This window comes from Delphinus delphis, chromosome 2, assembly GCF_949987515.2.
Source record: "Delphinus delphis chromosome 2, mDelDel1.2, whole genome shotgun sequence".
NCBI lineage: Eukaryota > Metazoa > Chordata > Mammalia > Artiodactyla > Delphinidae > Delphinus > Delphinus delphis.
In genome coordinates, this window is record NC_082684.1 from 9,744,801 (window position 1) to 9,760,999 (window position 16,199).

Here is a 16,199-nt window from a genome sequence, read left to right on the forward strand (position 1 = left end):
TTCTATATATAATAGTTTGCATCTGCTAACCCCAAACTCCCTTGGCCACCCTCCCTTCCTTGGCAACCACAAGTCTGTTCTCTATGTCTGTGAGTCTGTTTTTGTTTCATAGATAGGTTCATTTGTGTTATATTTAAGATTCCACATATAAGTGATATCATATGATATTTGTCTTTTTCTGTCTGACATCACTTAGTATGATAATCTCTAGGTCCATCCATGTTGCTGCAAATGGCATGATTTCATTCTTTTTCATGGCTGAGTAATATTCCATTGCATATCTAGATATACATATAGATATACGTACCACATCTTCTTTATCCATTCATCTGTCAAAGGACATTTATGTCTGTTCATGTGTAATTCAGGTTTGAGGGCCACAGGAGGTGTGTGTGGTCATTGTGGTTGAACCCGCTCCCTTGGGCTGTGGTGCAGACAGTCCGGGGGGGACACTGGTTCCATGGGAGATGTTCAGGAAGGTAAAGCAGGTCTGGTGGGTTCAGGGGTGACTGTTGGAATCACCCCTCTGCAGGGAAGATTCCCACCTGAGGAGAAGGTATGAGGCGCTGGGGGCCTGGCATGGGCCCCTGATTCCCAGGGCCAATAAGAGAGAGGCCTGGGGAGGAGGTGTGAGGACATCTGTCACTGCCATGCTGTCACGGAAGACGCTGCCTTGGGCCGCTGGGGAAGGGAGGGGAGGGAAGGCGCAGGGACAAGGGGCCAACTTCCATCCTGGAAGCTCCACCCCCTTGGCCAGATCTTCTTCAGCAGGACCTGGGATGGGCCTTGCCACACGGCAAATGGAACCCTCGCTGGTGGGACGAGACCTTGGAGATTTCATTTACAGGGTACTTGGCTGGCGCTTTCACTGCCAAGGCATGGGGTTGGGCCACGACCCACAGTGTGAAAAACCAAAACCGACCTAGAGCTCCCGTTTCCGAATCAGCGGTAGGCTGGGCAGCGTTAATTGGTCTGCCCAGACTCACGCCTGCGGTCCGCAGCACTCGGTGTCCCACCCAGTCCTGGACTAGTGTGATGCCTTGCTCACTGCTGCTCTCTGACCCGCGACTGATGGCCAGTCCCTGCCTCCCCGGCCTCTGATCGCCCCTAGCCACACTCCCAGCAGCCGGCTGGGACTACGCGACCAGGGCTACTGGTAGGATGCTTCTCAGAACCGCCTCAGGGAGCCCTCCGCTTCGCGCCCTCTAATTGGCTGCCCTCCCGGCAGCCTGAGCCAATCACACCTGGCCCAAGGAGCCGAGGCCCCGCATCTTGGAGCCACTTGCCTTGCCCAAGGGATGCCCCTGTCCTCTTTGGGAGGTCGGGCCTTCGGTACCCCATTCTTTTATAGTTGCACTTTGCATTCTCTCCCTCTCCCAGACATCCATATTTGACTGTGCTTTGCAAGGCCAGCGTTTCCCGGGTAGAAATCCTAGCGTCCTCCACGCTGTGCCTTTTGACGGAGAGCTTGGGTTTAGTTAATTTCAGAGTGACTGGAAATGCTGTTTTATAGTCAGCTATCTGGGAAAGGAGGTGGGCCAGAGCACAGTGGGCTTTCACCACCAAATACCATTTGTCAGTGATGGCAAAGCTGATTTGAGAATCCCTCTCAGAGCGCTTGTCTTGAAAGCAGTCCCCTTTGTGGCTAGAATTGTAAAGTGGACCCCAGAACCCTGTTACTAAGCGGGGTTTCTTGTATGAACATTGACAAGCCCATGGACAGAGGGTGGGTTGTGGTGCCCTGTAGTTTGTGTGACTTCGGTTCAGTCCCTTAATCTCCGCAAGCCTGTGGTTATCTCTGACGGGATAAAGCCCAGTAATTGTTCCCAACTCCAGATTCAGCAACCTGGGAGGGCTGTTGTAAGATTAAATAAGATGGTGTGAGAGTTCCTGGTCCAATGACCAATTAAGATGCTGCGGAGGGTGCCGGTCCCTGCTTCTTACACACTTTGCTCTCTAAATCACCTTCTGTGAATGCCAGATAAGAGAGCATGGCCCAGGACCATCCTGGCGCCCTGAACGATGCTCTGAGCTGTGGCTTCTCCGTAACATTATCTGCAATAAGTAAACAAAAAAGAGTTCCCAGAATTCACTTGGAATAGGATTTGGGATTAAAACCAGCTGCGTGGTTCCTGAAATCCCATCTGTGTACGGGAGAGCATGGGAATGAGTAAGGGTGGAAACTGTGTGTGGCAGCGCAGGAGTGAGTCACAGGAAAGGCGAGCGTGTCGCGGGAAAGGGAGTGTGCCCCGTGCCGGGGCGCTGTGTCCGTCTGTGTGTGTGGGCCCCTGGCCAGGTTGGAGGGGCAAGCGCACTTGCCTATAGGGCCTGCCGTGGGAGCTGGGGTTTGCTTGGTTCTGGATCCTGAAGGTTCTGAGTTCTAGAGCAAAATGCCAGGGGGCAGCTGGGTTGGCAGAGGGCCAGGGTGGCTGAACGCCGTAGGACTGAGGCGGCCCGGCAGCCGGGGCCTCAGTTTATTAAATCCAATTCTAGATTCTCGAGCGGAGCCCCAGGTTTACACCCTGCGGTCACCTTCCTGGAGCTCGGATGCTCATAGAAGACGACCCACAGGAGGCGTGGATGGCTCTCAGTGGGTTCTGGGGGGTACAGGCGGGGGCGTGGAAGCCGGGTAGCACCGTGGTGTTTAAGAGCAAAGGCTCTGGACTCAGGCCATCCTGTGTTCCAGTCCTGTCCCCATTACTCAACATCCATCTGACTTTTGAGCAGTGTTCGTAGTATCATTGGTCCTCAGTTTTCTCAGCCATAAAATAGGGATAAGTGTCTCATTAGTCTTTGTAGGATAAATGAGTTAATATCTGTAAGTCAGGCACGTACAGAATGCAAGATGCATGTGGGCTGTTAGAATTATTATTGTTAATCCTGGATCCACCACTTTCTGGCCGGCTGTTTGCTTTTCTCAGTCTCAGTTTCCGTCCTTATAAAATGGTACTAATAATGTCAGCCACATAATAGTCACTCTTTGAACCTGACTTTGCCCCTCTCTGTGCTTGGGAGGGATTCGGTGTCGTGTTTTAGGGGCATTCCCTAATGGGGTTTGGTTATGTCTTAAGCAGGATTCTTGGAGTGTCTAGATCATTGAATGGCACGCGGTATTAGAGTGTCTGCACATTCCCAGAGAATGTTTTACTTTGCCGTTATGGTGTTGGAGGGGCTGGAGTGGGGAGCTGTCCCAACCTGGTCCTTATGGGGTGTCTGACCCTCACCACTGGCACCACAGAGCCAAGGAGGGCCCTCCATCCTGCAGCCTCAGCTTCCCAGGCCCAGGAAGGGGAAGGGAGAGGACGGAGGGCTCTAATCCCGCCGCCCCCAGGACACAGGGTTCTGAGCCCTGATTTATTTCCCGTGGACTCCCCCTCAAGGTCAACCCGGCAAATGGTCAGTGTCAGTGCCAGTAACTTGTCCTTTGTCCTGCAAGGCTGGTCCCCCGCAGACCAAGTTGCAGCTTGGCCCATTGCTCAGGCAGCCCGGAATCAGGGCAAAGGGAGCTGGTGTCCTTCTCCATCTACAGATGGGCAGCCTTCGCAGGCCGGGGCTGGGAGACCTTCCTTCCCGTCCCCTGGGTCACAGGAGGGTTGACCCCTGTGGGCTGCATCGCTCAGGTTCCCCTGTGCTGGCCCAGGGATTTCGCCCACAGCAGCCTTTCCGCCCTGGCTGGGGTGATGCCTCCCTTGGGGCTCCAGTTCCTGCCGCTTAGAGGCTCCCAGCCCGGGTCTGGTAACATCACCTCCTCCTTTGCCCCCTCCAGCCAAGGTGTGGAAGTAGCCGATCTCTGGGTTCCCTTTTGTCTCCTGGCGGCTTCTCAGCTCCTTCACCCCCATGGAGCTGGGTCCCTCTGGTTGACAGCTGGACTCAGAGTGGATTCACTCTGCCTGGTTGAACCCTGTCCAACCAGACTCACGGTCTTTGGGCTTTGGAATCTGACAGAACAAAGTTCAAATCTCAGTGCTGCCCTGATGGCCCTGTGCCCTGGACACTCCAGCCTCAGTGTTCTTGTCTGCGATTGCGGAAGGTGACGGCAGCCCTGCCCACTGAGCACTGGTTCTGAGCAGGTGCCCGATGAGGCCCCCAATATTCTAAGAGGAAGGTGCTGGTCGGTGGGGGGGGGGGAGGAAGTTCTTCTGAGGTCCCTCTGCCAATCAGCAGAAGCTCTCCGCCTGAGAGGCTGCCCTGCTGCCCTACCTCTGCTCCCTCCTGTGTGACCCACCCTCAGGGACCAAATGGATGACTTGTAGACAAGTGCTGAGCACGGACGTAGGCCTTTCATGGTGGAAATGTCAGCACCCTTTTCTCTTCCCTGGTTGGCTTTTTTTTTCCAAGTCTGCATCACGTCGTCCCCCCCCCCCCACCCCCCGCTCCATCCAACCGCACACTGCTTTATGGCACTTCTGCCTGCGCATTCACCCTGAGGCCTCCTTGTGACTCTAACTGAGCTCTCCCCTTTTGACTCGATGGCTCAGGCCTGGAGCTCAGATTCTGGAACCTTCTTGGCCTCCCCTGAAGTACAGCCTCACAGTCCATTTCTGGGAGAGCTGTGTCCCCGGTCACCTCCGGTGGACGCGTCAGTCTCCCAGGCTGGTGCCTTTTCACCCGGGTTGCATTGGAACACATGCTCTTTCTTGAGTCTGCTCCTCTGCTCTGTCATCTGCCCTGCCCTGGCTTGTCTGTCATCAAGGAAAAAGATCATTTCTCTTCTGGCTGTCATTTGTGATAACCACACGGGACGCTGAAAACCAAGGCTGCTTCCTTTCTAACCATCTCCTCCAGCAGACCAGCGCTGGCCTGAACTAGAAAGGGCCTGCATCCTGTCTGTGGTTCCTCAGGGACAGTCCAGAGGTGCATCTGGAGCCCCACTCCCTTGCTGCCTGCAGCAGCACCCCAGGGCTGCTACCCAAGAAGGGACTTGGAAATGGAAACAGCTTTTTAAAAAATGCCTGAGCACGTTTTTTTGTTTTTTTTTGTTTGCCAAAATGTTTGGAAAATGCATAGTTCCATTTTTTTTAAATCCTGTGTCCACTCAACCAATCCAAGAAGGACAAACTCATGGACGATGAGAATTCCCCCCTCCCTCCCAGAGAGGCGTGCCTGCCATGCTCGCTCCTGCAGCCTTCCCGCCTGGTCCTTGGCCTCATGCAGCTGCCCGTGTCTGCGCTGACCCCCTCCCCCCACCCCCTTGGCCAGGGCTTCCCTTCTGCGCCCACCCCAGCCAGGGTGACTCGCCTGAACCTCAATCAGTGTCGTCACTCCCACCTGAACCCATGTTGGCTCCCGATTGCCCCCAGGGACCAGCCCAGCCTCCTGGACGTGGCTCTGGGGCTCTGATCTGACCCTTGCTTCCTTCATTGCCTCCCCGCATCCTCGAGCTCCAGCCTCCCCATCCCCCAGTGTGTCGAGAGCCTCCCCAGCATCCTTGCAGCACCTCCCACTCAGCTTGCACTCCCCTCTCTCAAAGCTCACTTTGGCCCCCTCACTGGACACGGAGCCCCATGGGCCCGAGCCTTACCTGGTTCGTCTCTGAACCCTGAGCACCCAGCAGCTGTTAAGATGCACAGATGCATTAGTCTATGGCTAGTAACCCCCATTCCTACCCCGCACCCACCTTTGGGATGGTGTGAGAGCCTCCGTCTGGATGCAGGTTTCTAAAGAAGGAAAGCCCTCCACCTGACCCCAGAGGAATTTGGGGTAAAAACAGAACTGCTTCCAAGTATGGAATGTGTTCCAGGTGCTGGGTAGGAGGTTTTTTCATTAACCAAATCTAGGTGTTGTCCCCATGCCATGGTCTGCATATTTATGTCCCCTCAGAATTCACCTGTTGGAATCCTGACCCCCAATGTGATGGTGTCAGGAGTTAGGGCATCTGGGAGGTGATTCTAATCCTGTTCTAACATGAGGGTGGAGCCCTCATGAATGGGATTAGTGCCCTTATAAAAGAGACCCCACAGAGCTCCCTAACCCCTTCTTCCACGTGAAGATACAATGAGAAGTCTGCAGCCAGGTCTCCCGTGACTGTGCTGGCTCCCTGATCTCAGACTTCCAGCCTCCAGAACTGTGAAAAGTAAATTTCTGCTGTTTGTAAGCCACCTGGTCTGTGATATTTTATTATAGCATCCCAAGCGGACTAAACCCCATTTCCAGGTGAGGAGATGGGGACTCAGAGAAGTTAACTGACTGGCCAGATGTCACACGGCTCGTGAATAGCGGGCCCAAGACCACCAGGACCAATTATAAGTCCTTCTGGCCTCAACATCTGTCCAATCCCAGGACACACGCCTGTGGGTCACTTAGCCGCTCACTTTGCCTGCTGGCCGCTGTGGCTCCCTGCAGCTGGTTACAGCCTTGGGGCATCTACAACTGAAGTTGGCAAACTGTGGCCCATAGGCCACATTGGGCTAGTCGTCTGTTTTGGTGCAGCGAATGGGAAATGGGTTTTACATTTTTTAAGGGCTGTAAAATCAAAGAAGTATATGCAACAGAGACTGTATATGACCTGCAGAGTATATACTATAAGTATATAGATAAAGTTTGAAGATAGTCACTACCTGACCCTTTACAAAAAAAGTGTGCCCACCACTGTATAAAAGGTCCCCAGGACCACCTCCTTTGGAGTTTCCACGTGGCCCTGGGAGGCTACTCACCTCGGCCTGCCTTAGAGGGGCCACGATGCTGGAAGGGGTGCTCTGAACTGGCTAAGGAGGGGGGTCCGTGGGGAGAGAAGGTCACCAGGGCCCAGACCAGGCTGACAGTCTGAGGGCAGAGGCTGATGCGTAGGCCCCAGCTGGCGTGGCTCACAGAGAGCTCAGTAATATGGACCCTTCCAACCCACAACCTCAAAGACCCTCAGAGACCCTCTGTTCAACACTCACAGTGTGCACATGGGGAAACTGAGACCCAGAGAGGCAGAGGCGTGCTCAGGGCAAATGTGCAGGTTCCACGCCCAGGGCTCCTTCTCCTACCTTCCCCGCCACGTTGTGGAAGGCTTCCCACCCTGCTCAGCCCAGTACTGTGGGTCATCTCCTTGGCTTATTTGTCCTTTCAGTCAACATTAATGAAGGGCTGGTAACTTGATGCTCCAGCACTGGGGTGCAGAGGTGGAAAGGCAGCAGGAGAGGAGGTGGCCTGCCCAGAAAATATAGTTGGTGGTCACGATGCTCTGGGGTTCCACGCCGGACAGCAATGCTTGGGGGAGGGGGCTCGCTTCTAGAAGAGGGAACAGAGGTCATTGTCTTGGCTGTGTCAGAGAGGCACTAAGAACTGCACATCTGCCCTGGGGTTGGCTGTGAGGAGGCATGGCAGGAAGCAAGGCTGGAAACAGGGTCACGCTCAGGGCTTGGGGGCCGGTCGGAAGACCGCTGCAACGTATCTTTTAAACAGGGCAATGGTTAGCTGGATTTGTGTTTTAGGAAGCCCCCTCTGGTTCCCGCCCGGAGAAGGGATGGGAAGAGGGCCGGAAGCTGTTGCAGTCGATTGAGGAAACGGAGGGAAATCCATGATGTTCCTGGTGAGGGATGCGAAGGAGGGATGTCTTCCTGGTCCATAAACCAATTGTGAGTGGGCTTTTCTTGAGCTGCTCATTTGCTTTTTAACTTTAAACTTTTAAACTTGTGTAAGGAAGCAGGCTCTCCTTTCCATCAGTTGTGGATTCTAACCCAGGTCCATGGACTGACAGGGGGCTATGGATAGAATTGCTACTGACCTCTAACTAATGGCAATTTCTTCAGTTATGCAGGAGGCAAAACAAAATCAAAGCCTACTCTGTTATCAGCAGTGGCTGTAACTTCGTCACATATATTTTTATGTTGCACTACAGTCATTGTAGATTTCTTGAAGTGTATTTTATGCCCATCAGTATTTCAAAATTCCAGTAGTTATTAGACCCATTGTCATTAGATCTTGTGATTTAATGTGTTAGTAAGGTAGTGTGTGGTGTGTGGGGGGTGTGTGTGTGATAAATTCGATTTTTGATATTTTGATAACTATGTTTTAATATGATTGGTTTCCTTTGTAATTCTTGCAGTTTATTCTCGGCATTTAAAGACTTTATTCCAAGAAGGGGTCCACAGTAGAAGTCCATCCCCCTCCCCTCACATCCCCCACCCTGGTTTGCAGTTCATCCACCTGCAGCCCACACAGGCGTTCAATGTGCAGCTTCTCTTCTGGAAGCTTCTTCTTTTTTTTTTTTTTTTTTTGCGATACGCGGGCCTCTCACTGTTGTGGCCTCTCCCGTTGCGGAGCACAGGATCCGGACGCGCAGGCTCAGCGGTCATGGCTCACGGGCCCAGCCGCTCCGCAGCATGTGGGATCTTCCTAGACCGGGCACGAACCTGTGTCCCCTGCATCGGCAGGCGGACTCTCAACCACTGCGCCACCAGGGAAGCCCCCTGGAAGCTTCTTGAGGCAGAGGTGGTGCCCACTTATTCGCTTCTGTGGTTGTAGCATCTGGCTTAGCTAGAAGTGCGTGTTTAATTCCTGTGTGTTTCACTGACCTGGAATGAAGTGGTTTGGTAGCACAGGCCAAGAGGCCCTGGTCTCTTGAACTCTGCCGGCAGCTTCACCAAGCTGACAGTTAGTGGTCCCCCATCCAAGGTTAGAAGCCCCCATCTGAGGCTGATCCGTGGGTCTGAGGTCCACCCGAGTCCCGCCCCACGCTGCCAGACCCCTAGTGTTCCATTTGAGTACCTTGGGGTCTTCAAACCATCACACCTCCCAGGCCCTGGGCATTTCCAACTGCAAGAAGGGTTCTCCAAACCTCGCTGCCTCCGGGTTTTTAGAGCATCCACCCCCCTCCGCATCCTGTCATCCGAAACCCTGGGAGCTAGTTTCGGCTCCTCCCATTCATCGCTTTGTAAAAAATAAAAGCTGAGCTTTTGGAAGCCAATCAAGTCACACACTAGACGAGAGATTAAAGCCACAACGAACCAATTTAAATGCCTGCGCATTCTAACGTGCTTTTCAAACGAAGCGTTCAAAGGCAGGGAGTGGCTGCAGGGAACGTATTAAGTTGTTAGAAAAACATCAAAACATCTCCGGAAGAAAATTGGGAGACTGAGCTCTGAGGACCGAGGTCCCAGAGGGAAGCCCACCCTGGGTCACCCACTCCCTTCCCCTCGCTGGTGGCGTCCTTCCCCTCTCCCAGCGTGCATCGTGCAATCTGATCGCAGAGCTGCCAGCGCAGGGGTAGAGGTGAAGGGCGGGATGCCCACATTCCCAGTCAACGCCTGTTGTACAACCAACTGATGATTGAGAAAAAAGGGCCAACAGACAATCCAGCCAATGTTAAGACATTATTTGGTTTTTTTTATTTTAAAGTAATGGTTGCCCTTTCTGGAAAATTCACAAAGTGCCTAAGAGGAAAAATAGGGAAAGAGAAAAACTTCCAACTGTGATTCCACCAACCAGACAATGGTCCTTAGCCACGTGGCCTCCGAAGACACCGTGCCAGGAAAAGAGAGGCCCGAGGTCATGTGGGATGCTTTCAGCCACTTGCCCACACCCCTCTCTCCGCTTCATCACATGGGCATTGGCTTTTGTTTGTTTGTTTGGACCACTTCACGTGGCTTGCGGGATCTTAGTTCCATGACCAGGGATCAAACCCATGGCCCCTGCAATGGAAGTGCAGAGTCCTAACCACTGGACCGCCAGGGAAGTCCCTACATGGGCATCGTAATGGCGAGATTTCCCAGCCTTTTTCTAGGAGCATGTTTTTTTTTGTGGTTGTTTTGTTTTGTTTTTATTAGCTGTAGAACTGGGGCTACTAAGTATAAATTTTGTTGCATTTTTTGATATTATCATTAGAGCCCAAGTATTCTCCATCACAAATTCATTTCAATCCTACTTTTTATTGGCTGCATAATATTCTTTTTTTTTTTTTTTTTGCGGTACGCTGGCCTCTCACTGTCGTGGCCTCTCCCGCCGCGGAGCACAGGCTCCGGACGTGCAGGCTCAGCGGCCATGGCTCACGGGCCCAGCCGCTCCGCGGCATGTGGGATCTTCCCGGACCAGGGCACGAACCCGTGTCCCCTGCATTGGCAGGCGGACTCTCAACCACTGCGCCACCAGGGAAGCCCGGGCTGCATAATATTCTGAAGTGCAAGTGTGTGATACTTTCCTTAACTAATTTCCTATTGTTGGGCATTTGGGTTGTTCCTAGTTTTGTTTTGTTTTGCCTTTTTAACAAATGCTGTGGTTGGTTTTGGGTGCATGACGCTTTATGCCAACGCTGGGCTATTTCAGCATCAGCAGAGGGTTTACCCTGTGCTAGGCATTGTGGGAGACTGGAGGATAAACTAGACACAATCCTTTCACCTAAGATGCAGATATAAATAACTTTAATCCAAAGTCGGTTATAGTTGCCGTAAGCAGACAACTAGAACTGAAATACAGAAGAGTTTTTCCTGGGCTTAATGGGATTTTAAGAAAGTTACATGAGAAAATCTGAGACCTTGTATCCGCAGCTAGAAGGTAAGGGAAAGAGAGGAGGGGACGGGATAGCAAAGCGGTTGGTTTAGCTGGGAGACCTATGCCAGGAAGCGGGCATCCCCGAAGGCAGTGGGTCTGAGCTCAGATGCTAGGTCAGTTGATTGTCGGTGGCTGCCGAGAGGTAGGTGGTGCGTAGCTCAGTGGAAACACTTAGGAGCATCTGCCAGGGACCCAGGTTTGGTGGAGAAGTAGCCACGAGACACCTGGCTCACTGGGCCATCCCCAACCTGAGATATGAATTTCAGGTGAGATTCAGGGGCTGGCGTCAGCCTGGCCAATGCCCAAAAACTGTGTTTCTTAGGTTGAGGCTTTTTGATCCATTCAGATCAAGATTCAGTGTCTGTCACAGACATCTCAGCCTGTGTGTGTTTTAGGATCCACTTTTGGAGGGGTTTCCAGCCAAAAAGACAGGAGACAGTTGGCCCTGAGTGCCAAGCTAGCGTCAGAGGGGAGCAGGGAATCTGAGACAAAGGGAGTCTTTGCCAACCGGGCACCCTGGGCCCGCTCTCCCTGCCCAGCCCCCCCGAGAGGCCAGACCTGTTTCCCTTCTCGGCCCATTTCCAGTCCTTTGGCTCTCTGACAAACACGATCGCCTCTGGCTGTTGGCACCGAAGCTGGAGCATCAGGAGGTGCCGGGGGTGGAGGGCGAGCCCCATTCCCAGGATCAGGCTCCCCGACCCTCGCCGCCATCAGCTGGCTGGGGCCTCTCCACAGCTCGCCTTCCCCCGGCCCTCCTCACCTGTGTGCCTGACCTCGTGTGGTCCTGTCTTCAGCCCCTGCAGGTGCCATGACTCAGCAACCGCAGGAGGGCTTCGCCAGGAGCATGGGGGACGCCCAGGAGTGGATGAAGGCTGTGCAGGAGCGGCTGCAGATCAATGACAACACCCAGGGGCCCCGCGCAGCCCTGGAGGCCAGGCTGCGGGAGACCGAGGTATGCAGAGACCACGGCCTTGATAACCCTGTGGCCTTGGCCCGGTCCCTCCCTCTCAGGCCTCAGGTTTCCCAGCTGTTGCGTAGCAGAGCGGACTAGACGGGTGTTTCTCAAAATCTGATGTCTTTGAATCTCCTGGGCTTTAAGTGCAGATTGTGATCCAGGAGCTGGGGGTGGACCCGAGATGTGACATTTCTGACGTGCTCTCGGTGACACCTTTGCTGGGGGTCCTAGGATCACACTTTCATTGTAAGGGTCTGACTCTCCCATCCTGGAAGGGGGCACCGTGCGGCGGGATGGTCTCCACCCCCAGGTGGCCCAGGCCCTGCTTCCTGCCCCTTCTCTGCTTCTCTGCAGCTGAGGCCCCTCCCTTGGCTCTTATAGTCCAGCTGTACCCTGACCTGGCACAAGGCAGAGGCTCAGTGCTACCCTGACCGGAAGTGCCGATGCCCAGTGCCTGGCCCAGCACTGTGGCGCCCCCCACCTGAGGGCATCTGCTCTGGGCCAGGGGCCGGGGGAAGAACTCTAGACTAAGAGTCAGAGACCTGGGTTGCAGTCTCCACGCTGATCTAAAGTGCTGTGTGACCTCGGCCACATCCCTGTCCCTCTCTGGGCCTCAGTTTCCCATCTGTAAGTAAAGCAGTTGACTTAACGTCTCTCAGGTCATATCCATTGGGATATGCCACAATTCTAATTTATCACCTAACAATGGTTGCTTTATTTAAGGGGAGGCTTACCTCTTCCTGCACAAACTGACCCCCCAACAGGCTAGAAACAGAGCTGACCCCACACCCACGTCCCTGTATCTTGTCTTTTCTTTCTTTCTCCTTTTTTTTTTTTCAGCTGTCTTATTGATTTTGCACATTTTATTGAAAATATCTAACGCTCTTTTTGGAAGTGGACAGTTAAAATTAAGAATCGATATCACCTTTTCAGGGCCAACGGCTTAAGTGTCACCACACAGTATGAAGAAGGACCCAGGGTTTGCATTTTAAAAGTGGGGAAACGGGGTCTTGGAGCGGTCTGGTGACTTGTTCAAGTTGCAAAGGCCTCTGGGGAGGACACTCCACCCTGGAATTCTGGTCTTCTGAATCCTTTTCAAATTTGCTTTCTGCTTCCCTACAGCATCGTGTGCTTCTGCCAGCGTCAGGGTGCAGGGTGTTGTGGTTTCTCAGGCATTCTGTTTAGTAGAACAGCTCACTGGACTAGAGAGAGGACAGGCTTTGGAGTCTGGAAGTCCTGGGTTCAAATCCCAGCTCTGCTTCCTGCTGGCCCTGTGACCCCGCTGGACCTCTCTCCACTTCCCTTCTAGAATGGGTGAAGCTCATTGTGTCAGGATGCTGACTTCGAGAGGGTGGGTCAGAAGCTGCCTTGAGGAGGCGTTTGTTGCTGATGGATGTTAACATAGAGAAAGCCCTGTGCTACCTGTGAGGCTGGATGCAAATGACCTGAGTTGACAGTGACAGTGGCACCCTCTCTATTCCCCCTCCCCCACCCCCAGTCCCCTCCAGTGTCTTCTGGCAGTTCCTGTCATCCCAGTTGCCCTCAGATTAGTCCTTCCCAGTCCTTCATTGGTCGGACCCCAGAGGATCTGAGACCCTCCACTTTGAGTCACGATTTCCGTCAGCCTCCCCTGTGCCAGGCCTCGAACCCTTGGGATGCCAGGTGATGGTGCCTGGTCCCTGCCCTCAGGGAACTCCTCCCAGGTAGGCACAGAGACTCCCGCTTGTCCCAGGGGGAAAGGCCCCCCCATCCCTGCTCGGCCTCCCTCTTGGTGTGGCACCATCCTAGCACGCACCACCCTGGACCACTTGTCCTTTTATAGCAACCATGAACAGATACTTGATGCAGCTGGTGAGAGCCCTGCCCAGGGGACCGTCACGGCAGAAAGGAGGGGTGACCATTCTTGAGTGGCCCGGTCAGAGGCTTCTCAACTGGACGGTGAAGTGAGTGGAGAACCCAGCGTACACGGGGAGCCCCGAGGAGGTCACGTCCCCCAGTCTAGAAGGTCAAGAGAGGCCTCTGGGGACAAGGGTCTTTACTGCTGAGGCTTGAATGAGGAGTTAGCCAGACTCGGGGATCCAGGGGGAGGGGAGGGAAGGGGCTCCAGGCAGAGCGAACAGAATAGGAAAATCACTGGAGGTGGGCACAGCTGGGGGCACATGTGGGACACCCCCGATGTTGGTGTTGGGACAGCATCAACCATCAGGGAGAAGCAGGGGTCAGGGCCAGAGAGGTGGGGAGGGGTCAGTGGTTCCAGAGCCTGGAACAGGGAGCCAAGGAGGACCCCTCCTCTGTAACAGAGCGGGTGATGGGTTGGAGATTTGGAAGGTCAGGGGCAAGCCTGGTGAGGAGAGGAGCTGACAGCCAAAGCCCCTTCTCTTGTCAGTCTTGGCCTCTGTCATCATCGTCATTATTATTGTCACCAATATTCGTTATCAAAAGATGACTCTGCCCGGTCACTGAGAGAAGGGAGCTGACATTCATTCAGCAACTATTGTGTGCTCAAGCCTGTACTATCAGCTTTCATGTCTAGTTTCCCCAAAGCCCTGTGATCGTGGTGTATTGTCCCCACTTTTCAATAGTGAAATGGATCCCTAGACACAGAGATGGGCCAGAATGGAAGGAATGGATCTTGTTAGGGCTTGAACCCAGGGCTGAGTCCAGAGCATCACTGACCGTCCCCGTGTGGGGTCCTGGGGCGGTGGAAGGGGTGAGGCGCACCCTACACTCGGGTTCACGGCATCACGGGGACAGGCACGCACCTAACCCTGCAGCCGCACAAGTATGTACGAGGTGCATCCCTAACATGGGTCTCGTGAAGTTATTCTCCTCCTCTAAAACCTTCTATGGCTCCCCATTGCCTGCGAGAGAAAACCCAGCTTCACCTGGCATCAAACGTCCTCCACTACCTATCTGCCACAACCCTCTTCTCCAGCCTCAGCTTCCCCCTCCAGCCGACCTCCCACGCACACATCCTCTCCCGCTGGCAGAAAACCTCCTAGATTTCCTATCACCAAACCTTTGTGTGTGCTGTTGCCTCTAGTTGGAACGCCCTTTCGTTCGGGTGTGGGTGTGCATGTGAAATGAAACGTCCCCTCGCCCATGTGTCTTTCCTAACCCCTTCCGCCAGCCCCAGCCCCAGCTCCTGGCAGCCCTGCACAGCACTTGCTGTCTTAGCGCGCTAATCCTTTGGACCTTGCACCATTTGCTGACAGCTCATTACCCCCTGGTGGTGGGTCTGGCTTGGTTAGGCAAAGGCAAGGGCGGCCCTTAGGAAGAGCTGTTGGCAAGGCCAAGGTGACCGGGTTCTGGAAGCCGAGGGAGCACTTCCATCAGGTGAGCCCTCAGGGATTTGGCCTGGAGCCTAGGTCAAGGGAGCCGTGTCCTGGGTGCCCCACCACCGTGCTCTCCTACGGGGCTCAGACCCGCTTGTTTTCTGTGTGCTTTGATGTTTCAAAACCAGTTTTGCAATAAGAAAACATTTCACCCTTGTCCTCTGGTGAAAGGGAGCAGCTAGAGCCTTCTCCACCTGCTGGCCCGTGGGACCTCTCCTGGGGCTGGGGTCTCCCATGCGATCCCTCCACCAGCTCAGTGACGCACGTCCCAAGCGCCTGTTGGCTGGAGTGACCAGGATACGAGTTCTGATCCAACTCTGAAGCTTAGTAGCTGTGTGACCAGGAGCGGGTCCCATGCCCTCCTGCCACCTCATTTTCCCAGCTGTGAAGTGCAGGAAGAACCCCCGGCAGGGACGGTCACTGAGAGAAGGCCTCTGGGGACAAGTGACTTCACTGCTGAGGCTTGAATGAGAAGTTAGCCAGGATGGGGGTCCAGGGGGAGGGGAGGGAGGAGCCTGGGGGAGGGGGAGAGCTGGGGTCTGGGGCCTGCAGGCCTGGGTTCGAATCCCCGCTCCGGCTGTGGCACCTGGGGAGAATTTCCAGTGCCTTCTGAGCTTCACTCCTGGGGAAAGTGCTAGTTGCCACCTTGCAGGAGGGTGGGAAGATTGAGGCCAGTGACTTACTGGCACACTTGGCAAGGTGCAGGGCACGCTGGCAGAGCCAGTGGAGAAGGTTGTTTCTCGTGGTTTCGATGCAGGGACACCAGCCTGTGGACTCTCCCAGCCCACGCCGGTGCCCACAGCGGCTGGTCTCCCAGGTCGCAGCATCTTGTCTCTTTGCCCTCCTCGGCTCTGCGCTTGGCGTCTAGGCCAGGCTGTTTCCTTACTGGTTTCCTAGCCTCTTTATGGTCAGAGACGTGCCACATTTCCTAGGACTTGGCTTCCAAAAGCCGGATGCCCTGAACACGCCGTGTTTTCCCAGCTTTGCTGGCTCAAATGTCTGCTCAGCGCTGAGGCCTGGTGCCACCGCCACCTCCTCATGAGGCCTTCTTGGTTTGCCCACATCCCTCCTCAGAGCTCCAAGTTTGGGGTCTCTCACGGCTCTTTCACAGTCATCTGTGCCCTTGTCTGCAGACCCCCTTACAGCCTGCAAGCATCGGGCCATGTTTGTTTTCCTCCTGGACTCTAGTACCCAGCACAGTACTCAGCACAGTACCCAACACAGTACTCAGCTCGGTGCCCAGCAGAGCACTCAGCACAGTACTCAGCATATTACCCAGGACAGCGCCCATCTGGCCGTGACTGCGTTGAGGGAAAGCCCTGACTCACCACATTCCTCCAGCCTTCCTGAACTGCTTCTCCTCCCTGCTGAGGTTTTCCCTCCGCCCAAACCCCGCCTGACTTTTGCCCTCACTGGCTCCCTCGAATCAGAATTGC

General features: G+C 54.3%; 1 protein-coding gene across 4 annotated transcripts in view; it reads left to right on the top strand.

Annotated features, from left to right (window-relative positions):
• Window positions 1–16,199, top strand: part of SYNE3 (spectrin repeat containing nuclear envelope family member 3) — a 90,491-nt gene that overhangs the window by 27,376 nt on the left and 46,916 nt on the right. For 3 of the 4 annotated variants that reach the window (XM_060003967.1, XM_060003966.1, XM_060003969.1), the window contains exon 2: window positions 11,268–11,425. In XM_060003967.1, the coding sequence (XP_059859950.1) occupies window positions 11,282–11,425 (144 nt within the window). In that variant the 5' untranslated portion in view covers window positions 11,268–11,281. Of the gene's footprint in view, window positions 1–7,530; window positions 7,563–11,267; window positions 11,426–16,199 lie in introns of those variants that run through there. The other variant, XM_060003968.1, reaches the window with a different exon arrangement.